Genomic DNA, 26,626 nt, shown 5'->3' with positions numbered 1-26,626 from the left:
AAGGGGGGTCTGAGGGGGGGGGCAAGGAATTCAAAACAAGTTCATTAACTTTGGAGAGCGTGACTCGCTTCTTGCAGGTGAAGGCTGTGCATCCTGACGACCGCCACAACCTGCTCACATTGTCCTGTCCCAAAAGACACCCCCCCCCCCCCAAAAAAAAAAAAAAACATGGACGTAAACACTGATGCTGGTCACCAAAGCAAATATTCCTGGAGCGCCACTGAAAATACGCAGCATATATGCATCGCCCCGACTTTACTCTGGGAATCCTCCATGCCACAAATTGCATCCATCCATGGAATTCTTTCCAAATCCTGATTCCAATCCCAACCGTCTTTCAGAAAACCTTCCAATACCATCCCAACCACAAGAAAAATCATCTCATGTATCGTCCCCAGTTTCCGTCCCCCGGAGTCAAATGTACAGCGCCGGGAATTCCACATGGACCACCCGCAAAAAAATCACGTGTAGCTTAGCGAGCTAATCAAACGCTAGCTTAGCTTAAAGGAAAAGTGCACAAAAAAAACACAATCCTTATATGAGAAATGAATGCACATCTTTCTCTTGTATGTGTGTTCTAAAGATATACAAACAGCTAAAATGAGACAGCTAAGAAAGCATCTTTTCTGAAAAAAACTCCATAAAACAACAATAACGCTCCATTTACTTCCATCATGTCACTAGCATATTAGCCACTGTTACCATTTTGGACCACTACCACTCTGATGCCATTAGAGCCATGCTACAAAGCCGTGGGTTTCCGCTGGAGTAAAACCCCACCAGAGTTACATATGAGAACTAGCCAAGGCTGGATGTCGACCATTTTGGAGCAAAGTTAGAAATGGCTACCACCATCCATCAATGTCTAGTCTGAAACTAGCTTAAAAACAAGTCTTTGTTTCTCAAAGGGAATGGTTCAAGGGCGCAGTAGGACAAGATGACGATGTTGACAATCCAACATCAGCGACTTGCTACGGGTGAGGGTGTGGGGGGCACGGGGGTCTCAGCCTCTTTCTCCCAGGGGACGACTTGGCAACAGATGGTCGGACACAAAACTCCTCTTGTGGTATCCAGAAAATGGACTTGTGGAGCTTCTTGGGTTGCAGAGAGCAACAGAATCTCCTGCTTGACGAAGATCTCGGTGGCTAAGAACCCCCCCTTGGATCATCTCATTTCTCAGCTTCCGGCTAATGAGTCACCGTACACCCTCCAAATCACCAGGGGGTGACGTGTCACCTGTCATTGTGCTAACGATATGCTAACTTCATTAGCATCACACCTTGATGCTATCACAATAAGGTTCCTCATTGTGTCCCTTCCGCGATTAATTGGTTAGGCCTTAGACCAGGGGCGTCCGTACTTTTGGACGGGTACTTATTATGCTCATTTTGGGCCCTTTGTATTGGGATGTGGACTCCTATAGAGCAGCTACACACAATAACCCACACAGAAAGCTTTGTAGATCTTCCAGAATCTGCACCTGGAATCTGCAGCTGGATTTCCAGTTTCTGCTACCCCCCCCCCAAATCTCATCATTTTGACATCAATTATGACTTTTTATTTTATTATTATTTTTTGACTTTATGTCCCACTTTTATTTCATAATTTCCACTTGCGGATTTTCCCAATTTTGCTGTAATTTTCTGCTTAGAATGCTTTGAATGTGCCTCGGGCCATTTAAAAAAACATTTGTGTGCTGCAAACGACCCCCGGGGCCACCCTTTTGGTACCCCTGCCATATTGGATGATTGTTTGATAGCTAGCTAGCTCGGGATAGCGGCCTCTGGCTCCAGTCTGAGGCTCATGTTTCAGGGAAATATTCGCCCTAATATTGACAAGGTAGCTGTAATGATGTCAGCCTGACGCCCCAGAGCCTCATGGACCTCAGCCAGCTTGGTTCCTGTCTTTGATTACATGCTAACAGCCTTAAAACCCGGCTACAACGACCCCCCTCCCCCCAAAAAACAGTAGAAAGCAGAAAATCCCGGCGCTGTCAAGCTGTCATAAAAGCTGGCGAGGCTCCAGCGTGATCCCGAGCCAAGACAGATTAGGTTTCTCCTGGTGGAAGAGCAGCCTGACAGCGCGGGATGAGGGTAAAATATATGTTTGTGCAGCAAAGCAATATTAAGAGGACGTATTCGCCACATGGGACAATGTTTGGACATGTCAGCGTGGACAATTTGACAAGTAAGCGAGGCTAGGTGAGGCTTTCTGGGGTTTAAAGTGTAATAAAAGGTCTCGGCAGCATCAGAGTAAAAAAACAGGAAGGGGGGGGGGGCATTACAGGGACACCACAACACATACGTGCGCACCAAATATGCACAATATTAGTCAAGGGGCAGCTACATCGGTTTTGAATTATCTCTCTGTGGAAGTGGGCTGCAGGAAGTGCCGAGACCACCAAAGAGGGTCCTGGTGAGGCATGCCTTAGCCTGGCTCTGTCTGCATGGGGTGGGGTGGGGGTGGGGGGGGGGGGGGGGGGGGGGGGTCGGTGTGTTGGGCCTTGGACAGCAGGATGTCCTGTTTGGCGGCCCGCTGTGGAAATCCCACACGGCAAACAAGAGACCAACATGTGACCTGGCAGGAAAAGGACTGAGACTTGAATTTACACTTTTTAATCCCAATTATATCTCATACTTCTCATGCTTCTCATACCTTAGAGATCATCAGTTTGGACTTTTCTTTCTCATCATTGTAACTTTTTAATCTCATGATTTTGACTTGTCACCTCATACTTATGACTTTATATCTCACAACGTTGACTTTTTATCTCATAATTTGGACTTTCCTTTCTCATCATTAGGACTTTTTATCTCATGATGTCACCTCATACTTAAGACTTTATATGCCATGATGTTGACTTTTTATCTCATCATTTGCACTTTTTAACCTCATACTTATGATTTAATATCAGAATGTCCACTATTTATCTCATAATTCTGACTGTCCTTATAATTATAATTAGGAATTTTTATCTCAACTTTTTTATTTAAACTTTTTACGTCATACTTATGACTTCATGTCATAATTTCCACATTTTATCATTTTTCAATATCATAATTTCCACTTTTTTATCTCATAATTATTCATTTTTATCTCATGATTTCAACTTTTTACCTCGTACTTAAGACTTTATATGCCATGATGTTGACTTTTTGTCTCATCATTTGCACTTTTTATCTCATATTTATGACTTCATGTCATAATTTCCACTGTTTATCTCATAATTCTGACTTTCCTTTCTCATAATTAGGGATGTTTATCTTTTGATTCTTGATTGCAATTTTTTAACCTCATACTTATTAATATCAGAATTTCCACTTTTTATCTCATAATTCTGACTTTCCTTTCTTATAATTAGGAATTTTTATCTCAACTTTTTAATTTAAACTTTTTACGTCATACTTATGATTTTATATGGCATGATGTTGACTTTTCATCTCATCATTTGCACATTTTACCTCATACTTATGACTTCATGTCATAATTTCCACATTTTATCATTTTTCAATATCATAATTTCCACTTTTTTATCTCATAATTCTGAATTTTTATCTCATGATTTCAACTTTTTACCTCGTACTTAAGACTTTATATGCCATAATGTTGACTTTTTGTCCCATCATTTGTACTTTTTGCCTCATACTTAAGACTTCATGTCATAATTTCCACTTTTTATCTCATAATTATGACTTTCCCTTCTCATAATTGGGAATTTTTATCTCATAATTTCAGCTTTTACCTCATACTTAAGACTTCATGTCATAATTTCCACTTTTTATCTCATAATTTTGACTTTCCTTTCTCATAATTGGGAATTTTTATCTCATGATTTCAGCTTTTACCTCATACTTGAGACTTCATGTCATAATTTCCACTGTTTATCTCATAATTCTGACTTTCCTTTCTCATAATTAGGGATGTTTATCTCTTGATTCTTGATTGCAACTTTTTACCTCATACTTTACCTCATGTTATAATTTTGACTTTCCTTTTTCATAATTGTGACTTTTTATCTCACAGTTATGACTTCATATGTCATAATTATGACTTCTTATCTTATAGTTTTTACATTTTTCCTTTCCAAATATCTTTTTCTCATACTGGTATGACTTCATCCTCAAACTATTTTCACTTCATTCATTCATCAGAAGATGATCAGCCAAAATCATTTTTCATCCTTTCTTTCTCATATTGTGACTTCTCTTAAAATGATGATTTGACTGTATTAATAATTTGTTTTTATTCCTGTTAAATTATTGCTCATTTTGCTGTTGTTTTTAACAGTTATTGTTTCCTAGTATTTCTTAGAATAAAATGGCCCTGGAGCCGCACTTTGGACACCGCTGTGTACCCAAGCTAACGTTATGTAGTATTGTCTTGGATGAACGTATTAGCTAAGCAACAAACCCATCTTGCCCCCCCCCCAACTCCCTGTCTGTCAGGGTCACCGATGCTGCCCTTTACCGAAATCTGTCAAACCCGGTCTGACGCAGATCCGTTTCCTGTCCGAGTGAGATTTTTATTGTTTGGAGGGAGCCGGCTCCTGAATCTCACTCCTGCAGCCTTTTCCTGTTTCCTCTGGAGGAGGAAGCGCTGCTAACGCTTCATGCCCCCTCCCACCCCCAACCACCCTCTCCTACCGGCACCCCTCCCTCTGAGCGGGACAGAAGTCCAGCAGCTCATTTGGGATTTCAAAGAACCAAGCATGGAAGAAGAGACAAGCTGACACTGATGTTGCATCCTCCTGTATATCCTATATGGGACCCCCCCCGATGCAAAACCCCCCTCCCACAACAAGTCACCTGTGTCGGTTCTCATGACATCTCCGCACGTAGACGTCCTTGCTGTGGAGGGAGGTCACTTGTTCCCTGAAATTGAGAGCAAAACACTCATTAGTTTTGGCTTTAATCAACAAACTGTCTTTATTCGTCACAGCCGAAACAGAGGCGGGACACTGTCTGTGTGAAAGGCAAGTCCACGATGCCGGCACACAAAATACCTGCTGGATAATTGCCTTTAAGTGTATGATGGGTGTCCTGCTGTCGTGGAATACCCTTGCACACAGGCGCCGTCCCGCCTCTGGTGCTCTGATAGCAAAGTTGGAAAATTGTCAGGTTGACCTTGCCCCCCCCCCGTCCCCCGTCCCATTGGGTGTTGTTTATACAGAACAGTAGCACTAGTGGGGGAGGTGGCAACGTGAAAGGGGCTCAAGATTGCAGCTCGTTGAATTGTCCATTTCTGGGGCCCCACCTGGGTCTCGGAACACAAAAATCGGACTCAGTGGAACCTCTAAAATGTACCACACCCCGCAGGAGACACCATTTGATTTCAAACAAAAATATTCTGGAGGAATTCGCCTCAAAAGTCCAAGCGTGACCATGCACGGCCTCCATAAATGTCATGAGCGTTGCAGGACGGATGGCATTCAAGCAGATAAAATGGCATTGGTCTCCATGCAACCCAATTAGGAATGCTGAGGTTTGGGACACTAAGACAAGGGATGGGGGGGGTCTAGGGAAGGGAGGTCGTCACAAAAATGCTTCCAAATCACATTTTGTCCAAACGCTGCGAACAGGATGGAGAGTGTTTGTGCAGGAGTGGACTTTTATCAGGCCCCAACACTCACAGGAAGTCCGGTTTGGGATTGTCCGTGCGATTCCTGCCTTCCAACAGGAAGCGCAGCATAAAAAGCAAGTGGAAAAACGCCCAAAGAGCATTTGGAGCGTCGCAGGCCTGACCGGCGGACGGAGAGGAGCAGCTTTGATTGACTTCCAACAGGGGAAGAAAGCCTTAAAGACACCATGGAGGGCTTCCATGGGCTGACAGGCCGGGGCTGGGCGGCGGGCACGGGTGCTCAAGATGACCCCCGGCTGAACGGGTAAGACGGGACGTCTTTGGTTCACATTTGTTTGACACCTGGGAGCGAAGGAGGCAGTTTATGAACGCTGAATGGATTATTGCACGCTTAAATGTCACAAATATAAAATATTAAAAAGTCACATGAAATGGACTGAGAGCTTGACACAAAAATTACTGAATTATTTTTAAAAAATAAATCAAATTGACAATTTTTACTGTGATGTAACAAAGAAATAAAAATCATTAGAAATAATTAATTTAAATGCATTACAAAAACAATAAAATTACCAAAAATAGAATGTAAAAACTGTACATTTATTAAAAAAAAACTGAAATGCATGACAAAAATATACACAGTGGAGGCTGGCGGGACACCCAGCTGGAGGAGGAGGAGGAGGAGGAGGGAGGAAGGCCTACAAGGAGGTGGGGGGAGGTCCTCCCATCACCCCCCATGCTGTGTGACAGTCTGAGCCGCAGCAGCAAGCAGCGAGCACACTTCCATCACTGGACTTATTATTACAAGTATTTTGTGGAGGACTGGAAGAGGACTGGTAGACCGCAGACACCACCTTCAAGTCTGCTTGCTGACAGCTGATGTTTGCTTTTTTTCCCGTTGTGGGACTTCCTTTACAGTAAAGTAGGTGAATGTTCTGTGCACGCTTGATGAACGTGTGTGTGTGTGTGTGTGTGTGTGTAGGACATAATACGTGCACGCAACTTGAGCGCGCATGCAGAAAGTCGCGATGGTGGGACGAGGTGCTTCTCAATGTCGCCCTCTTGTGGGCACAGGTGGTAGTGAGAGATTCTCTAGTATTAAAGGAGTCGTTCACAAGTTTTTTCGCGGGTTTTCGTCTCTGTGAACTGGTTCAATAATCCTGCAGCCGCTAGCTAAACAGCTAAAACAGCTAAAAACAGGTAACGTGGCATTAATTGCGCAACTGTTGCTCTAACTGTATTTGTATAAATGTATTAACCCACCCCCCCCCCCCCCCCGTGGAAAAAGTAACCAATCTGCTCGTTGCCTCTAATCAACTCTCGGTTCCACTTCCTGAGCTGCCTCTGGCTAAAGCCCCTCTGAGGACTCGGAAAACCGGGACTTGTTAGCCCAGACACGCTGGAATCACTCATGAGCGACAGCCTGAGGGTGCCCACAACCTGAGGTGGGCTCACGGGTTTAGGGAGTCGGGTAGTTGGACTTGTTGGGCATGTACGAGTTTCTCGGGTGACGAAGCCGCCGCATTGAGCGCTGAATCACACGTCGACGTCGCCGCCATATTGGATAGGGCAAGGGAGGGTGTGGAAGATGCTTAATTCATGTTCTGCATTGAATTATACCAGCCGGTTTACAGTCTAAAAAAGATCTAATTGCGATTACCTTTCACAGGTAAGGTTAAAATATACTTTTGATTGTGTTTGGCTATTATAACATGATTTTTTTTGCGTTTTTCATAGGGTAGTGAATCTTTGTAATGTTAAATTCTGCTTGTTGCCTTTTAAAATGAATATGAATCATTTTAGTTTCTCCTGGATCTGTAAAGATGGGATTTACAAATGAATTGGAAAAGAGTTCATATGATCTGATTCAGACTGTGAATGCTACGCATTGGCTGACTAGGAGTACCAGAGACATGGAAGGATACTTTGGTGTTCTAGTCTAGTCCACGTGGGTGCGGGTCAACAAGAGGCCACACCACCGGTCTGCTCTGGTGGGTCTTGTTTATGTGCAGTAAATCATGTTAATCATCACATAAAAAATCATAAAAATAAGTAATAACCACTGTCAATAATACCACGTAAAAATACAAAGGGGATAACTTAACTGTTATACAAGCGTAAAAAGAACTTCACCCCCGCATATAAAACAGTTTATATAAAAGTCTATGAATGCTTACTTCTTACTTCACCTAACTTCCTGTCTTTATTTGTCTTCATTGCACCACCTTGAGGAAACAATTGCCACCCATAAAGCCAAAGAAAAAGCAAAAGCCATACACTAAATGAATGAATCCTTTGCTGGCTGAACCGAGCTCTCATGAAGTTTTGTGTGACTTGTGTGACACATTTTGGACACATTCTGACTTGTGGGCCCCCTGGGGTGCTGGAGCAAACATAAAGGATGAGTTACAAATAGCTGACTTGGTTCTGACCTGATCCTCCAGGAGAAACATTCATGCTTCCTTTGCGAGAAATCGCTCCCTTTCCCTTTTTTGACGTGATAAAAAAAAAAGAAAGAGAGACGCTCCTCTAACTTCTCATCTTCATGTCCAGGTCGTCCTCCCCCTTGTGGAGAACATTCCGATCCGCCGTCATCCTTCCTCCCCTCCTCTTCGCTCCGACTGCCACAGTCTGAAGGAGTGTGTGAGAGCAGGAGAGAGCGAGAGAGAGAGAGAGGGAACGTGGGAAAGAAAATGATCCAAACATCGCTCCTTGCCGCCCTCCTCGTCCTCCACGCCATGGCCAACCCCCAGTTCTTTGCTCACCACGGGTAAATGCCCCCCCCCCACACACACACAACCACACACAATGTTAACCTCCACTTGACTTTGAAATCAGAGCATCTTGCTCACCAGCATCAGCGTTCCGTCACTGGGGGGAGTTTGACATTTGCAGTAATGCCCCGCCCACACACATTAATTCACAATTTAGTATCAGCCACCCATATAATAGCCGTGCTTCAAATTTGGTAGCCGTCGGACAAAATCTCTAGGACAAGTCTGCTTTTGAAGGACTCCAAAAATGTCCATATTGACTTTGCTTCAAACCAAAATGGCCGACTCCCTGTGCTTTTTCAGGCATGGCATCTTGAGACTGACAGACAAATATGTCATGGGAATTTCATAAAGCCTTTTAAATTAAAGATTAAATGTAGATTTGACTGTAATTTGTGCACACCAGGAGGTAAAACGGACCGGAACTAGTGACTAGATTCATCACACACCCGCTCATAAACACCTCAGGCCACTAGCCAAAGGTAACGCTACACATTGGCGCTGTCACCACTACTGCTGCGTAATAGGCTTTGTAGGTGGAATAGGTGTACATGCACATTTTACAGTATATCTTTAGAACACAGAAAAAAGAAAGCTGTGTGTTCATATCTCATAAGGATTTTTGATGAAGTGCACTTTTCCTTTAAGCTAGCATATTAGACGGACCTGATGGGAGGCTACTTTAAGTCCGGACGAAAGGAGAAGTGTTTTAAATTGTCTGGGAGCTTCTTTAAAGCATCCTGTTTCCGAGCGATGATGCTATTCGTGGGCCGACCCCGACGTCTTTAACCCTGTCCTCTGCCGCCAGGAGGAGGGTGTGTGGCAGCCGTGACCCCCACCATCGCCACATTGTCACGGCAACAGAGTCCTACGTCCTTCCTCTGCACAGGCCCTACATCACCGTGTGTCAGGGGCAGCGCCTCTGCAGCACGTACAAGTAAGTTTCACGTTCACGTGAGAAGACGCTCCCGTCGTCGAACGCGCTGGCAAAATATTTAACTGCAATCTCAACTATCAAGTACTTTGTGTAACTACGGGAAACCAGCGCCCGCAGAGACCACGCTCCTTGTTTATTTTGGTCGCCTTCGCTTTCAGACTCTGACCCCCCCCGCAAAAACATTCCCGCCAAGACATTCTTTTAACTCTGGCTTCACCGCCGAGCCAAGTCTGTGAGAAGTCCTGCATGCAAAATACAGGCTCAGTTTCTTACACCATGGCTGGCTCCAAGTACATTCAAGTACTTCATTAGTAATGAGATATCTTATTAGATACTACTCATTTGGCTTTTCCACTGATAACACAAAGCTCAGATAGCTTAGCAAATACAGACTTACATCAAAGTGGGCCCCGCATCCTTGGGTTCCTCTGTACATAAAGTCTGGACAGTAGATGCTCGGTTGTTCATGTTGAGTAGAAGGCAGCAGGTCATCTTCTTCCTCGTTTGCTGGCTGTGGGAGTCTTTCCTGCAGCTGTGGTACAAAACATATTTACATCAATTCAATTTATTTGACAATTTCCATTCATTTCTATGAATGGCAAGCATCCATAAGAAAGGCCTTGTAATAGTCCCTTGAAAAAAATAAAGCCTTTAAACTGCAATTCATCAAGCCGCCCGCTAGGTAGCGCTACTACACTCTATTAATTGTGCTGGTATGGAAAGCATAGAAAGTACTTTGACAGTAGCATCTTTCCAAAGGACGCATTAGATATTAGATCTTGTCATTTGTGTTTTTCTCCCCACAGGACCGTGTACACAGTAGCGTACCGGCAGGTGAGCAGAGCGGCATCTCTGTCCAATTACTACCCAGAATGCTGCCCGGGATGGCGGCGCTTTCACTCCCTCAGTTGTAACCAAGGTAACGTGGTTTGCTGTCGCTGTCTCATTTATTGCATGGTTGACCCTCGACCGCTGATTTATATTGCACACGAAACATAATATAGTGTCCCACTGGGATCCAACAGGTATGGGAGGGGCCAACGAGGCAGACGAAACATTTGATTTTATTTTGAAGAAATGTAATTTTAATAAGTTGATATCTTTAGTCGACATTTTATTCTGTTGTAAAATTGGCCACAACTGCACCCACTATTGGGTTTCATTTTCATCCTTTTTATGCACTCCTTCCAACATGTGGCCCTTGGGGGGACCGCCGTCCCTTTCGATGTCCATCCTACACCACAGTTCCAACATAACAAGTTTATATAATACGTTCATTCTAAAATTAAAGTGAGGAAGGACAAAGAAGCCAAAAACATACCACTTCCACACTGAATGAGAGCATCTCAGTCGGCCATAGTCAACCAATGCATAAACTAATTATTCTCTATAAAATGTATTTTTATGTTTATATATGTGGGTTTCTGGAATAACTGGATGGATTGGATTGACATTATTTCCTACGGGAAAAATGAAGGGACATTTTTAAAAGTTTAAGAGATGCAATGTTTGAAAACAATCCAATTAGTTGATGTAAGCATTTCTTGTTAATGTGTCTTGCAGCTGTGTGTGATCACACCTGTGTGAACGGGGGAACATGCATGACACCCAACCACTGTTCTTGTCCACACGGATGGACGGGACGCCGGTGCCAGACAGGTAGAACCCCCCCCCCCCCCCCCCTTTCACACACACACACACACACACACACACACAAGCACACTTAAACACTCCTTTACGGTACCCACCTCGTCCCCGTGTGGTGTTGCAGATGTGGACGAGTGCATCCAGCAGCATCCTTGCGCTCACCATTGCATCAACACAGCCGGAAGTTTCCGATGCGCCTGCAGGGACAGGTTCCGCTTGTCCGCAGACGGACGCTCCTGTCACCGCTTGGGTCCCGCCGCCCAGGACCCTGGTGATGTTTCCACTTCAGGTGAGTGAAGTGGGCACTGGAGTGGGTACATTTATGTTTTGTTTACCTGAGAAGATAAAAGCGAAGAAGTGGAGATCCTAGCCAGCTTTGCGGCCCATTATTACTTTTGGTACGCGCTATGCCACTCTCAACTCGTACCGTGAGTAATAATGCACTGCGACTGGCGCCCTCTGCTGGACGCTGACCACACAGCATGGAGAGAATATTGGCACGTGCTCATCCTGTTACTTAGCAACAACAACAAACCTCCTTATCTCAAAATGTGGGATGTGCCATCATTCCCACTCTTGACTTCTGGGAACATTTTTGAAGCGTCAACATCAAATGGCCCCGCAGCAGAACCACTCAGCTATGAGACTTCCTGGATGGCCCCTATGCAGAAACCCAACGGTCAGCACAGACCGCATTCCGCTGTAAGGCTACGTCACGGCCACGTTGACCGGAGGACAGTTGGACTCCACTCCCAGTCTCTTGGCCGACAATGGACCGAGCAACGGACCACATCTGGGAACGATCGAGGCACTGCCTCCTTTTCCAAGCTTGGCGTGAACGAGTGGTCTATTTTTAGTGACCTCTCTCCCAGATTCCCATATCCGTGATGGCCTCCCTCCTCCTGTGCTCTACATTCCCTTGGCCTCCATGCAGTTCTTCCAGCCCCTGATGTCTTCTCCTTTCATGCAGGTGAACGGTTCGGCATTCTGGGGAATGTTTCAGAGGAGGTGAAGAGCCTGAGGAGCAGGGTGGAGCTTCTGGAAAAGGTATTGTTAGATACACTTTCACACAAACTTAGCTTGCACTTTCTCGAGGGCGCCCTGTGTGCAGTGGTGCCTCGGTTAACATCCGCCCCGGTTAGCACGTGTTTTGGTTAACCAACACTTTTGCTAAAATGTTGCCTTTCCCTGCATTCCCAGCTTCTTCAGCGTCCAAAAATAGATGAAATACTTGTACGTGATGTTGCAATGCATTGTGGGGCGTGGGCGCCATTTTATGTTGTTAATGTCAGAGTTGTAGAGAAATACACAACGTAACAAACACATGGACCAGACAAAAGAAAAAGGCGATGGACCGTAATAATAGAGACAAGGGTCCAAGACCTGCACATTTTATGGCTTAATGTGAAGATGGTCATCATTTCAGAGATTGGTAAACGTGACAGGAGTGGATCCGTCATCAGCTTCGATGCATACTACTGCGGTTCACTGCGTAATATTCGATTAATATCAATGTTAAATGTTCAGTTGTCTTTTTGTCATTGCTGTTCTCTCATTATCTAAAACTAGATAATAACTAATAACTATATAAAACTAGAATTGTCTGTAAAATGTGTTTTGTGTTAACATTTTTGGGTGTCTGAAAGAGATTAATTGGATTTACATTATTTTCCATTGGAAAATGTGCTTTGGTTAGAGTCCGTTTTGGTTTGAGTTGGACCTCCTGGAACAAATTAATGACGTTAACCGAGGCACCCGGCTGCACGAGTCGAGTGCTTAGCACGCAGGCCTCACAGCTAGAAGAACCGAGTTCGATTCCACCCCCGGCCATCTCTGTGTGGAGTTTGCATGTTCTCCCCGTGCATGCGTGGGTTTTCTCCGGGTACTCCGGTTCCCTCCCACATTCCAAAAACATGCTAGGTTAATTGGTGACTCCAAATTGTCCATAGGTATGAATGTGAGTGTGAATGGTTGTTTGTCTATATGTGCCCTGTGATTGGCTGGCATGTCCAGGGTGTACCCCACGCCTCTTTCCCGGAGACAGCTGGGATAGATTCCGAGTCACCACTGTACTTTCAGTCTTGGCTACTTGTCGATACTAAGAGTCCAGCACTGTTAATACAGTTCTAATACAGTTTGAAAACCTTGTCAATTGTGTGATCATTGACTACTTCTATGGGAACAGTCAACAGAAGCAGCAAGAAACAAAATAACTGTAACAGTACCCGTATCTCTACTCCTGAAGAGGTCCTTCCTTCACGCTCCTTTTTCAATCCCTGCAGAAGCTGCAGTTGGCGCTGGCGCCGTACGGCAGCGTCTTCCCGCTGTCGCTGGACGAGGGCGTGTCCGAAGCCACCCTGTTATCGCACTCCTTCCAGCAGCTGGACCGCATCGACTCGCTCAGTGAGCAGATCGGGTTCCTGGAGGAGCGCCTGGGAACATGTGAGTGACACGCAACGCCAAGTCCAACAGAAAGTCAAAGATTAGGATCATATAGCACACATTTTCACCCTCATCGTCGCTCTCGACACCCCGTAGGCTCCTGCCAGGAAAACTAGGAGCGAAGAGACAAAGAGGGTATACTCACCAAGATGGCGAGCGCTGGGTCGGCCGTCGCATTCGTCGCACAACTCGGGACGGGATGTTCCCCATCATGCTGTTAAGAAGTCTTACGTTACGTTACAAACATCATCAACCGTGAACTATCAGTGCAGCTGTGTGTCCACACCTGGACACATCTGTATTTATTATTTAAAAATACAGTTATTTCTCAGTACGTTTTTTTTTGTTTTTGGGTGATAATTTCATAATAAAAAAAACAAAAAAAATGTCATGTGTGCTCAGTGAAGAAGTACTTTAAGAAAAAAAGAAATACATTTATTTCATCTGTTGCACTTGCAAGGCATTCACATTTACCCACAGGAGGTGAAATCAGGAACACGACATCGTCAATGTATGTCAGATTATTATTGAAATGTGGGACACGCACCCACGCACACTCTGTAGGTTGTTATTTATGTTCCAACTAAAGCTACCAACAATTACACTTTAATAGCTTTGGTGACCATGAAGACAGTTTGTTTTTGTTTCCTGCCAAAATTCAACATGAAAAGTGCTATATTCACTTCCTTTTTTTCTCAGAGTAACCCAATTGTTGTTTTGATTACTTTTTTTGGAAGCCCCCCCACCTCATCCCCAACGAATCACAAAAAATGATCACAATGTAAATTTGAACATCTCTATGAAAGAATGCATACATGATTGCATCGCACTTGTGCCGTCCATTAAACTCACTAATTGACACGTCACAAATGATAAGACACAAACTGAACATATGATTTTTTTTTTTTTAAAGCCTTTGTTTTTTTTGTTGGAGGAAACCAATTTGGTTCAACATTCAAGCAACTTGCTAAAAGAAAAAAAATTATACTGTATTTTGAATGCAAGACAAGGAGCAAAAAGAAGTTAGTAATATTAGGGGTAAATATTCAAACTGTCCTTACTGCGGTGTGTGTGTGTGTATGTGTGTGTAAAGCTGAGGCGCGAGCAGGTCACCTATGAAGCGAGTACGAGCCAGCGCCACTCGTCAAACCTCCTCACAATCAGTCATGAACATTTCATCAAAAGCCATCCAAGCTCGGACAACAACTGCGTGCGAGATAAAAAAAACACACTTTAAAGGAAAAGTGAAAGAAAAACATTGCCCATCATCCACAATCCTAATGTGAGACACAAACACACACGTCTTTCTCTTTTCTGTGCCTTCTAAAGGTGAATAAAAAACAGGTAGAAGGAGACAGAGGGATGCACCTATTCCGCCTAGAAGAACTACATTAGTAGCGTAGTGACACCTCGCCATACTTCCTTTTTATAAAGGAAGTATACTGTTAAGTAGTCCATGTTATCATGAATGTACCCACCACTACATGCTCACGGCATGAATAAAAAAGGATTCAACCTTGTCAGAGGTGTTTTAATAGCAGGCTTTCGAGGTGGAATAGGTGTGTCCCATTCGGTGCATTATTTAGCTACCTCTTTTTAGCTATTTTTATGTCTTTAGAATGCACAAAAAAGAGAAAGACGTGTGTTTATGTCTCTCATAAGGTTGTAGACAGGCAATATCCTCCCCCTAAAAATTGCACTTTTCCTTAAAAGCACCAATCGGGGGGGGACATTACATGTGGTTAGTCGCGCACGTACTTTATCCCAAATGCTCAAATTACATTCTCAAAAAAACGGGAAGCAGGTGCTGGCGTGGGTAAACAAAAGCCGGCAAAACCTGCCCTAAGACCAAGTGCTTTTTACACAGAAGCCAGGGCTTTCATGCGGCGACATGGCATCTTGTGACAGGATAATTGGGACGACATTCCGTGCCAGCGTCTGATGTGACGTATAAAATATTGTCAGACAAGGTCATCTGCTTTCAACAAGACAGGCAAGGAGTAGGGATGCTTTTCACACTTCTCGTCCAAACTTGCTGGCATTCCCTTTCTCACAGAGGCCGTCCCACCCGTTACTGCTCTCGTACTACCTCCCGATGCTGCAATACTCTCGAATCCCCCCCCCCGAAATGAAATGGGATACAGAAGCTCAAATCAAACTTAAGGCCAAAATTCCTCTTAAATAATCAAATATAATCTATCCTATGGGGTTAAATGGCAACTTAAAACACCTTATGTAATTTTAGAATGGGAATAATAATAACAATAATAATAAATGTCCACATTGCCTACCAACAAAACATGTCTGAGGTCGTTCACCTGACATTTTGGTGCCCCATTTCTGTCCCTCTCCACTTCCTGGTCACTAGCGATCCTAATGAGCGCTTTAAAAGGAGTCTAAAAGAGAAGTGATGTGACAAGACGACACTCACTGACCGCTGCGTTCTACCCGGTAGCAGGCAAGCGGAGGCATGACGTCAGCCACTGAAGCACAAGATGGCGGGTCAGTCCCTTAAATAAAACGGCGCCACCTTGACTTTCGAGGGCTGAAGAAGCAAAATGGATATCGAGATGAGCTCATCGGGAAGGAACTCTACGACGCGTTGGACTCTGACCTCCACCACTTGTGAAAACCCCGCCTGCTTTTGTTTTTAGGGTGGAATGCAGAGAGGAAGGAAGGAAGGAGGTGGGCTGCGTCCGACGATAACCCCAACAAAGGCAACATCAGAGGAATACAAAAGAAAAAAGGCAGAATGAGGGCTTAGAAAAATGGCAACAAAAAATTAGCGTCCAAAGCAAAGATGAAGCAGTGTGAGAAAGAATGCATGCACAGAAGAAAACCGACAGACATCAAGATTGTTGGGGCGCACTGTCCGTCACTCCGCTCGCCAACATGGCGAGGGTCAGGACTGCGCTCGAAGGGAGGGGTCAACGAGACAAAACCGCCGCAATCACGTGGTGTCCTTGGTCAGGTATGGGGACAGCCCGTTGGTGGTGGTTGGGAGGGGTCGACTGGAAAAGAAAATCGCTGGAGACAGAAGTGGCAGCGTCTTGGCGGTGAGAGTATGGTGGCTGCTCAGTGCCTCACAGGGCCGTTGCTGTAGGTTTTGGAGATGTCCAGGAAGGCCGAGCGCATCACGTCAAAGGACTTGTCGGCGAGGGACGACACGTCCTCGGACGTCATCCCTTTTGTATCGATCTTTGGCAGGATCTTCAATCTGATGGTCCCTGGCGGCGGAGACCACACACTGAGCCGACAAAGAGATGCATGATGGGAAAACAAGCAAAGCCAGTTACCCGATTTGAACTGTTTTTCTTTCCGTAGGTAGAAGTTGCTGTAGGAGGAGAAGACCACGGGAATGATGGGCGCCTGAAACATGAGAGGAAGCATGTCAAACTTGACCAGAGGCCATACTTCCTGGTGCTACAAAGCTCCAGTTAATGCCACTAATCAATTAACTGCAGTGGCCGGGGGCTTTGCTCTGCAAAACAAAATAACCGGCAGGGTTTCTGTGGCTGTAGGTAACCTCCTTGTGAACGCATATTCAAAGTGGTCGGGAGGCATCAAGCAGTTAAAATGTTGCTACTTCACTGTCAGTGTCAAAGTCTAAGCAGTTTGCTTTGGTTCCGTTGCTGCTTGTGCAACATACTTATTAAATGGCCACGTGGTCAAAGATATATATATATATATATATATATATATATACTATTTATAAAAAATATGTTTTTATGGGCAATCTAATGTAATGCTTTGTCAAATTTCTGAAAAAAATAGCCTCTCTCCAATTAAGGTCCGAGCTATAATTCCAACATTTACGCTAGCTGCTTCTCACATGAAAGTGAGCTCTTTCACAGACGCCCTAATAGAAGCCGAGTTGCTCTCTCAGGGTCCCCAGCGGGCCTGTCAGAGGGGCTGGCATAGTTGAGCATGGTTTCCCCCCCTGGGGGCTGTCCCGCTTCACTCTATTTAGCTGTTCTGGCTACAAATGGAAAAGAGACACCAGAACTCAACAGAAGCGGTCCATTATCACGGGGGAAACAGACTTGTTTTCTCCTGATCAGGAAGAGAGTTCCCACCTCAAACCGACACACTTCCAAGCAGAGCTCACTAATGAGGGCCAGTGGGGCTTTACCGACCAACCTGGCACCAATCGTACGTACTAAAACTAGCCATTTTCTCAACTCATTCCACCTGTCTTGCCTGAGTGTGCGTTGCGAACAGCAGCTCTGACCCGGGAGACGATGCAACTCATTAACACACACATCTGTCAGCTTGTGCTGCAGCTTCTCCAGAAACAAAAAGGGAAAATGACAAGGATCGGGACTGAATTCAAGCTAAAACTCTCATTAGACGTCAATAATATGTCGTTATGACTCTGTAAAGGAGGAGTGATGTAAGGGGACTGGCTCCCCCAAGTGGCTGGAACAAGTACAGCACTCAGTGAGAGGATGAAAGTAGGTTCTGTTTCTTGCATTTTTTTTTGCCCACAGACCCGCCGTATGAGGTGACACGTCAGGGTGAAAAAAAACAGTACTAACTTGCGCTTGCACGGCCAAGTGGAAGGCGCCTTTTTTGAACGGCAGCAAGTCGCCTCTCTGGTTCCGCGTTCCCTCTGGGAACACCCACAGACGGATCTACGTAGGTCAGAGAAGAGCCCTCTGAAGTCAATCACACGAGCTTGAATGCTGTGAAAGTTCTGGGATGACGTGCTACCTGATCGTCTAGCATGGTCTGCGCGGCCTCAGCCATGACACTCTTGGCGTCGCTGGTCTTCTTGCGGTTGATGAAGACGATGCCGCCGAGCCAGCAGATGAGGCCCACCGTGCCGGCATAGATCAGCTCCTTCTTGGCGATCATGGTGCAGCGGTCGGGCAAGATCTCCATCAGGCCTGAGGAAGAGAGGACACCATATGTGGATTCACGGGCGTGTGACCCTGCAGCTGGATGTGGCCGTCGGCATGGTGACGCGGGTGCACAATCGCAGCCTGGTGCTGAGATGTTAATTAGGCGTTGCCAGCCCCAGTGTGAAACGCCCTCCCGCTCTGCAGACAACACACCACGGGGGAAACAATTGTGTTCTCCGGGGGAAGATGAAGCACTTGGTGAAATCATTCAGCCTGAATCAGAACAATTGATTTGAAACGAATGCGTGGTTTGTTCATTTATGATCTGAGGTTGGATCAGATCCATCATATTGATGCAGGTATTGATCGACGCATCAAATCAAAACCTAGCAAGCTTTTAAAATAATTGTAGCGACCGCCGCGTGGTCCTCGATGTGCACTAAAGTCGATACTTGTCCCAGTTTTAGCTGAGCCCACGGGCGCTCTCGCAGTGGGAAATCGGCGATGTGCTTGGGAATTCTTGACACGTAAATTCTAGTTCGTTTTGACTATGGCGAGAGCTACAACCAAGGCTCGATGAAAAAGGTTGCAGTGGTCAACCTGGACGTATTCCATTCCTGCCAGTTATTAATAACCGCCACCTTGCATCATAGAAATATCCATCAAAGAAGAAAATGCTAAAAATACTGCTCGGCCTGCTTTATAAAATATCATAGCCTTTGGCCCTTGCATCCTTTCATTTTTTCAGTATGTGGCCCTTGGTGGAAAAGGTTTGGACATGTACTCCATGTTGGAGCACGATTACCTGAAGCACTGATGCGTTCAAGCGCACTACGTCATTCAGGTTTAACTCTTAAAGGAACATTTTGCCCAACATCCACAATCCTTACGCGGGACGTGTACACACATTTCTCTTTTTTGTGCATTCTAAAGATACAAAAACAGATAAAAAGAGGCAGCTAAAAATGCATGTAATAGTCTAGTGAAAGTCCAAAAGAGCAAATGCTAATGCTTAAAATGACTAAACTACTGTAAGTATTACATGTTATGAGTGTTCCTGTTCCTGTTCCTACATGCTCACAATGTGGATAGAAACCTTAAATCTTGTTGGGGGATTCGGGAGGTGGTTTAATAGTGAGGTGGAATAGGTGCGTCCCATTTCATGCATTAATTAGCTGCCTCTTATTAGCTGTTTTTATGAAAAAGTGCATGTTCCTTTCCTGAATACTCAGATACAAACACAAAATGGATCAAAATGCGTGCCAAGTACAACAAATGTGTACATGTTGGCAGGTCTGGTAATGCAGTGTGGTATGATGAAAGATGGCAGATGCAAATGTGCTCGAGTCCAATGAGAGTTTTGGGGAGCTATGGTCCTACAGGGTACGCACCCAAAACGTCGAGGGAGCTCTGGTGGTTGGAGATGATAACGTAGGGGCCCTCGGTCTGCAGGTGCTCCCAGCCGCTGACTTCGAACCGGAGGCCGAGGAAATACTTGACATGACGAACGAGGACGCGGATGATCCTGAGGGGAACATTTCATTTTAAAAAAAGTATGAAATATGACAATAGTAACTTCATCATCAACAAGGCTAGCAAACTGCATGCAGATAACAGCCGAGTGCTGACTGTGTCACAAACCCTCGTTAGCGCCTATCTGACATGGACGACTTCAATGACCTTTTGTCTCCCGGAGAAAAGAGCCGAGTCACTCCTCTTCCTCCGCCTAAATCCTTGTGACAGTGCCCCACGTCCTCGCCTCCTCACTGAATCCCATCCCCTTGTCATGCCTATCCCAACAAGCCTCGTACATCTGACTTTTGCGAGATATTTCAGTGAAATTGTACTCTAAATAACGTTAACATGTCACCTGACAATGGTCCCGAATTAGCCACTCTGGCGAGAGGCGGCCTTGTGCTCAAATACTAATTAGTATCAGGTGCTCTTTCTAATTCTCTAATTGCCATTTTGAATTCAATAAGACAATTATGAACGCGTAACTTGTGACTGCGATGCCAGGAGGTCATGTGAAAGCAATCTGGTGGTGGTTAAGATGACATATTTGACTGCCGCACTGGCGTAATAAGGGCAACCTTTGGGTTATCTGCCTGCAGAGCAGCGCAGCGATAAGTCAAGTCAGTTCAAAAGCCAGCAGTTATGCAATCGCTCGCTTTCGTGTTGCAGCATTTGTGCCATTGGCCAGAGGGAACAAAACAGCCGTAGCTCTGGAGTTTTAAGGACAAGCGACTAAGCTGCTAATCGAAACACAGACAGCAATTTTATAACTTAGCATTACTCTGTGATTTTACTCATATTAATAAGTTGATATTGATAAGTGAATTTTGCCAAATAAGGATTCAATATTAATAAATTGTATAGTATGTACAGTAGGAGACCTGTTAATGACATTCTACATAGGATTTTTAACATTATTAAAGCACTGTAGACATGAAATAACACACCTATAGCCACCTTTTATCTTTACACTCCTATAATTCTTTGTGTAGAACACATTGCTCAACTGTAATGCCACGGGCTACGGGATAACTGCAGTGACACGAGACGGCCGCCACGAGCATAGCAAGCTATCTAGTTAGCTTCTACAATGTACTTATTCTAAACTTAAGAAAAAGTTTCAAACAGAGTGGGGAAGAAGGATACCAAGAGGCCAAAACTACAGTTCACTATTGTCCTACAGTGCCTTGTATATTTGTATTCTCGTACATACACTAATAATAGGCTGTGGTTAACCACAAAATATATTACTTTTTGAAAAACTATGATAGAGGCAGTGATGTTCAAACCTGCAATGAAACAATGGATGACTGTAGGGGTGTTATTTCATGCTTACAGGCCTCTAATTATGTTTAAAACCATATTTAGAGAGTCAAACAGGTTGTCAATGCCGAAACAACATTGCATTGCCTCTCTGTTTGCCTCTCCTGATGAAGTTTGTATAGCTATGCTTCCGTTTCATCCTTCAGGGGAACACTGGAGGCAGACTGCTTTGGGGTTTGTTTTAACGATATCCTTCTGCACAGAGTAAACATGAAAAGACAAAAATGCCAAACGGTTCTTCTTTTCACTGGTGCTAAAGGAAATTTCCCACAACAACTTGTTAACCGTTATCAATATTGTGTGTAGCATAGGCTGTCTACGTTTAATGGGGTGTTACACTTTGGGTAATCACGGCAGCTGAAATGTAAGTTCCACCCTTTTGTATTGTTTATTCCATCCCTTTATTCCTCCTGTCATCCAGCCTGTTTGGTAGAGCGAGAGGAGGAAAACACGCATGCACATGTCAATTTATTGATTTTGTTTTTAATGATCTTGCGGTTAATTGATTTATTGATTGTGGTGACAGACCCATTCACAATCAGGTTTGTTATGTTTGGGGTCAAACCTGAACCGTTCATGAGATAGCTTTCTCACCACAGGCGAACTTGCACAAGTATTGATTTTAGGGTATTGATTGCTCTGCTAACAGCCTAGGGTTTGATTAAAACATGCAAATTGCATGCTAATGTAAAAGCACCGTGAGTCGTTGTCCTTAAAGTGACAGTTGTGCACTTGAGCAACATTTGAAGGAACGCAAAAATGCAGACTTCAGTCTTGGGATGTTTTTATCTGATAAGAAATGTTGAAGGGTGCTAAAGGCCACGATAGATAGTCAGAGGTAAGGTCTTTGCGGGACAGCTGGCTGTCCTTACTCGCTGGTGTGTAACAACCAAAACGGCATCCAGAATTCATCCCCACCATAAAGGTCTGACCCCGATTGTCACTGTCAGTGAAGTGAAGCTTGGAGCTGACAGGTTGGTGCAACGTGACACCAACAGTAGCTCACCTGACGGTCAAATACTTCACAGCAGAGAGCAATGTGGTCTTCTGAAGTATGCACCTCAGTCAAAACTATTGGGCCAGCAGGCTCTCTCTCTCTCTCTCTCTCTGATCAGGGGGAATGGACCATCTGGCATCTGGCTCTTGGAGGTAATTAAAGCAATGCAGTGGCTTGTGACTCCACCACACATTGCCCATCCCTGCGTTACAAACACTGCCAGGTGTTGACCTGCTCCGTTATGTTCTGTGTAATATGGCTGCACAGTACCCTAGTGGTTTGCCTCAAGTGTCTGGAGATCTGGGTTCAAACCTAGAGGCTTTAAATGTCCCATTGGTGTGAATGCGAGTGCAGTATTTTCCATGCAACCATTAGTTTGGGCCAGCACGCCACAAATACATTTGGAACGCCATGCTTAAAAAAAATAAACTAATTATAATGGGACTGTCTGCAAGTCCGTATACAAGATGGCATTGTACCTCAGCTTCCTAACACACCCGCTACGCACCACATTAAAACAAATTTTGGAGCTGCCATGCTAATTTTTGCCAAGCAGAAACTTGAAATTTGTTGCATATTCTAATATTCTAATACATATTCTAATTCATGAATATAGCACATGGGTGTCCAAACTTTTCCAGCAAGGGCAAAAAAATGAAAGGATGCAAGGGCCACTTTGAATCATACGCTAAGAAGTTATATTTGAAATTAAAAATCTTGCTTTGTAATTGAAGTGAAAAAGTGTATTAGTATGAACTTCAGCTTTCCCATTTTTGCTGTTTTTCTTAAATTTTGCAAATTACCTTATTCCCACAATATGTTTACTTCCCCCAAACCAATTTTGTTTTGTTTGTTTCTCATAATATCACGACTTAAATAATGTATTTCCTTAATGTTTCAAATCCACACTACTAAAATGTGATATTACAACTTTTTCTTGTGAATTTACGACATTGTCTCCATACATTATGACTTTTCTCTTAATAGTTTGACTTTATTCTTGTGCAAATATTGCTGGTCTTCCGATTTTTGCTGCGTTTTTTTCAAAGGTTTCTGGTTAAATTAGATTTTTACAGTGAAAAAACAACCACAGGTCATAAATGGTCCCTGGGCCGCATTTTGGCCAAAATGCACAGACGCATGCTGCGTAATATGCATAGGATATTTCCTGGTATGAGTAAATAATCTGTACGGGTCATTGTGCCTAACTGATGTCAGTATGGTCGTTTACCTCACAAATAAGAAGCTATGAGCTTGGTCTATTTGCTATGATGACAATAATAATCCTGTAAAAACATGTTGGAACTCATAAAAGATAGACTAGCTACACTCAATTCTTGGTCCATCACCATATGAATTGATTCTATTTGGCACATTGTTGTACCAGAAGAAAACACAAACAATCCTGGGTTTGGGGTCGTTGTAGAGACATTCCTTTCATTAGCAGCCCCCCTCCCTTTTTTAAAAAAGGGGTCTTTTCAGGTGCGTGAATGTACACAACAATGGCAGCCTTGTTGTGCACTATGAACGAACTTGTGTTCTACTCTCATCGGACTGTTAACATTCTTACTGACAATAACACACGATCGTGGAGATCATTCCGGAACGTTCTCTGTGTTTATTTATGTGGTTGTTGCGGTTGGGCGCTTCTAGTTTTTATGATGGTAGGCTTACGTTAGCGTATGGCGATTTAAAGGCGTTAGTTAGAAGGGTAACTGCCAAAGCAAACAAAAAGATTATTCGCCTGAGGCAGTGATTTCTCATGTCAAAAACACCAGATAGTAAATATGACGGCGATGACGCTTGGCTAGCTGCAAGGCTGTTTATCACGGCAGCGAGTGCTAGCCAGCTAGCCTAGCATGCTAGCTGTCAAAAACTCACCTCATGTTCTCCACGTCCCTGCCCCCGCTCTTCAGTATGCACAGCGGGATGGCGGCCAGGGCCAGTACCATCATCCAGGCCACGTAAAAGCACTTTTTGAAATAGAAGACGAATGTGCTGCTGGTCCACAACAGAAGCGGCACCAGCAGCAGCGGGGGCATCCAAAGGAGCACGTCCATAGCGGGGAAGTGGCGAAGGTGGACGGCGGGGTCCGGCTCTGCTGCTCGGCTACGTCTCCGCGGGCAAAGGTGGCACCGTGATCCGGTCAAACATAACACGGTGATGGAGTCGAGCTTTTTACCGTTTTTTCCCTTCCTTCCGCTTGTGACGCGTCGAAGGCACCTCAGTGAGACCATGTAACGTTACTCATGTGCTGCTCAATGACATACGGTCCAGTCAGGCGTCATCCGCTCTGTTTTTTTCTATTTCCGGGTGGTGGACCTCCATTTGTGACGTCACCAGATCGTGTCATAACGGACTGCCTGATCAGATGTATTTATTGCCCTGTTTGTCCTACCTATAAATTGCCATAAACTAACAGCACATGTTTTTTTAATCTTGAAGCGGCACAACCTGATTCGCTTCTCCATCCCCAGAAATGAGACTGGTGTGTACATAATTGGATTAGCTGGGCTAATCCAATCCTTGGCCATAATCTGAGGCTGTCTGCTGGCACGCTGAACGGATCTACTTGACGTGATTTGGAAGATTACCATGAACATGTCGATCATCAATCCTGCTCAGCGAATAGCCTGGATTATGACACCTGGATGCTCTTTAGGAGAAATATTCCGGGTCTTTAATGACCCAGACCAGGACCTGTTGGTCTGGCTGTAAAGTGGTTCTGTCATGATAGAAAGGCTTCGGTAGGGACTGGGGGTGGGGGGTGTCACAAGATCTTGCCAGATTAAAACATGACAAGATTTCTTATTATGAAAAAAATGTCTTCTGGGCATCAGGGCCTGGGAAAATACATTTTTGCCGGCCTCAATATATTGCCAGCATGTGTCTGATTTCACTCTGTTCACTTTGTTCCATAGAACAACAGCATGAACGGAGTGAGCCCTTGAGGTCAGTCATACAGCCTTTGTCTGCAAGGGGTGGGGCCTCCAGCATGCACACACGCAGTGCAGAAGAGTGTAGCCTCACAAGGGAAAATGCAAGGTAGCGTAGTAGAAATTAAATTACATCACAATTTATTCTCCTTTTTTTATGGTACTTTTCTTAAAAGTAATGGTAAAATCTCATCTCACAAACCAAATCTCGTGTATTGTCTCATGTCTTGTGACACCAATTGGTCGTCCAGGGTGTCCTCTGGTCCCTAGTGAATCCTGATGCCACTATTATTACTACACGAACCACTACACTACTAATGGCCTACCTCACTAAAATATTTAAAAAACGTTACAAATACCATGCAGTAACACACTTAACGGTTCCAAATATAGAATATATTAGGTTCATATGTATTTATATAGAGAGAGAATATATATATGTCATGAATATATGAATATAGAATATGACAAGATGTGTTTAATGGCTGTGAAGCTTCATCATCAACAAGTGTGAAAAATGCACGGCTACTTCTTCGCCATTGGATGTTTCCTATCACACCATGCAGATTTATTGCCAGTGATATCTCTAGTAGACTTCCTCCTTTTCTATAAGACATCCAAGCCACTTGTTTTATCTTAAACCACAAAGCCCATACTGCTTTGTCATCATGAGCCATTGCTTTGAAATTATTTCAACCAAACCACAATGCTGATCAAAAGGTTGCTTTAAGGTACCCGTTTGTGTATAATATGACTACGTTAAACTACTTCTACACCAAGTTTAATGTGTTTTGAGTAGTTTTTGACTAGTAACAGAAATACAGAAGTGGCCACAAGTGTCCAAAGTGGTGTCTCTTCATTTGTCACCACTAGAGGGTGGTGTTGCATTAGCAATACAGTAATGAGTTTGGCCTGTTGACCTCTGTCGTCCAATTTTTTGGGTGATTATAACCACAGACTACTGTGCTACAAGGAAACTGGAGCCTATACCGGCTGACTGGAGCGGTATAGCAGTGAACCTGAAACATACTTTTGTTTTCCAAGTCTAATGTCTAAAGATAATTTAGTCATTAATTACGCTCCTGCGGTGTGTTTTTGTAAACTACAACAAACCAAAATTTTTTAAACACCATGCTGAAAGGCCCGCGCCGACACAGATTCACTCAGAACAGCACAGTTGTAGTAACTCCAATTGTCAGGTAAACAGTCAGATGTAATAATAGAATAATAATATGGAGTTTATGGTGTGATTGAGCCCATAAAAAGAAAGTATAGGGCAGGGTGTTTATTATGGGGTGTGTGTATTCAATGAAACATCTGCCTGGGGGTGCCTGCGAGAATTAGGAGCCTCCCCCACTTCCACACCCCCACCATCCGGCTGCTTTCATCCCTCACTTAAAATTCCGGGTGGCTGATACTGCAAATTTTGATATCCAAAGTCAAAATATAAAGAAAAAAATCATACCCTGGGTATCGCTAATATCGATTATTATCGATATTTGGATCGATATTGGATCGACTAATTCAAACCCACTTCAACATCTGCATTATTTTCTGAACCCTGCCAAGAACCCACCATCCATTTCCATCATTATCATCACCACCCACCACCACTTCACCCCCCCACCCCCTGC

General features: G+C 44.2%; 2 protein-coding genes across 2 annotated transcripts; one reads left to right on the top strand and one right to left on the bottom strand.

Annotated features, from left to right (window-relative positions):
• Positions 1-5,725: 5,725 nt before the first annotated feature.
• Positions 5,726-15,103, top strand: egfl7 (EGF-like-domain, multiple 7). The gene is made up of 9 exons (XM_058065133.1): positions 5,726-5,881; positions 8,131-8,347; positions 9,160-9,288; positions 10,095-10,207; positions 10,852-10,947; positions 11,060-11,224; positions 11,906-11,982; positions 13,218-13,377; positions 13,474-15,103. The coding sequence occupies exons 2-9, from the start codon at positions 8,271-8,273 to the stop codon at positions 13,491-13,493; spliced, it is 837 nt and encodes a 278-aa protein (XP_057921116.1). The 5' UTR covers positions 5,726-5,881; positions 8,131-8,270; the 3' UTR covers positions 13,494-15,103.
• agpat2 (1-acylglycerol-3-phosphate O-acyltransferase 2 (lysophosphatidic acid acyltransferase, beta)) lies at positions 13,791-24,382 on the bottom strand. The gene is made up of 6 exons (XM_058065132.1): positions 23,938-24,382; positions 19,613-19,746; positions 18,091-18,266; positions 17,916-18,011; positions 16,674-16,746; positions 13,791-16,604 (listed from the first exon to the last, which is right to left on the bottom strand). Exons 1-6 carry the CDS (start codon positions 24,291-24,293, stop codon positions 16,453-16,455), a joined length of 987 nt encoding a protein of 328 aa, XP_057921115.1. The 5' UTR covers positions 24,294-24,382; the 3' UTR covers positions 13,791-16,452.
• Positions 24,383-26,626: the final 2,244 nt, after the last annotated feature.

The sequence above is a fragment of the Doryrhamphus excisus genome, chromosome 2, assembly GCF_030265055.1.
Source record: "Doryrhamphus excisus isolate RoL2022-K1 chromosome 2, RoL_Dexc_1.0, whole genome shotgun sequence".
Classification (NCBI taxonomy): domain Eukaryota; kingdom Metazoa; phylum Chordata; class Actinopteri; order Syngnathiformes; family Syngnathidae; genus Doryrhamphus; species Doryrhamphus excisus.
Note: the sequence above shows the minus strand (reverse complement) of the source record. Positions and strands in the feature narration are given on the sequence as shown.

What these genes read in the sequence shown, in the direction of transcription:
- egfl7 (XM_058065133.1), top strand. Translation starts at nt 8,271, where the DNA reads ATGATCCAAACATCGCTCCTTGCCGCCCTCCTCGTCCTCCACGCCATG. An exon ending in CAGTTCTTTGCTCACCACGG is followed by an intron (nt 8,348 to 9,159) that starts GTAAATGCCCCC and finishes CTCTGCCGCCAG; the next exon opens with GAGGAGGGTGTGTGGCAGCC. An exon ending in GGGACGCCGGTGCCAGACAG is followed by an intron (nt 10,948 to 11,059) that starts GTAGAACCCCCC and finishes GTGGTGTTGCAG; the next exon opens with ATGTGGACGAGTGCATCCAG.
- agpat2 (XM_058065132.1), bottom strand. Translation starts at nt 24,293, where the DNA reads ATGGTCTCACTGAGGTGCCTTCGACGCGTCACAAGCGGAAGGAAGGGA. An exon ending in AGGGACGTGGAGAACATGAG is followed by an intron (nt 19,747 to 23,937) that starts GTGAGTTTTTGA and finishes TGTTCCCCTCAG; the next exon opens with GATCATCCGCGTCCTCGTTC. An exon ending in ACTTGGCCGTGCAAGCGCAA is followed by an intron (nt 16,747 to 17,915) that starts GTTAGTACTGTT and finishes CTCATGTTTCAG; the next exon opens with GCGCCCATCATTCCCGTGGT.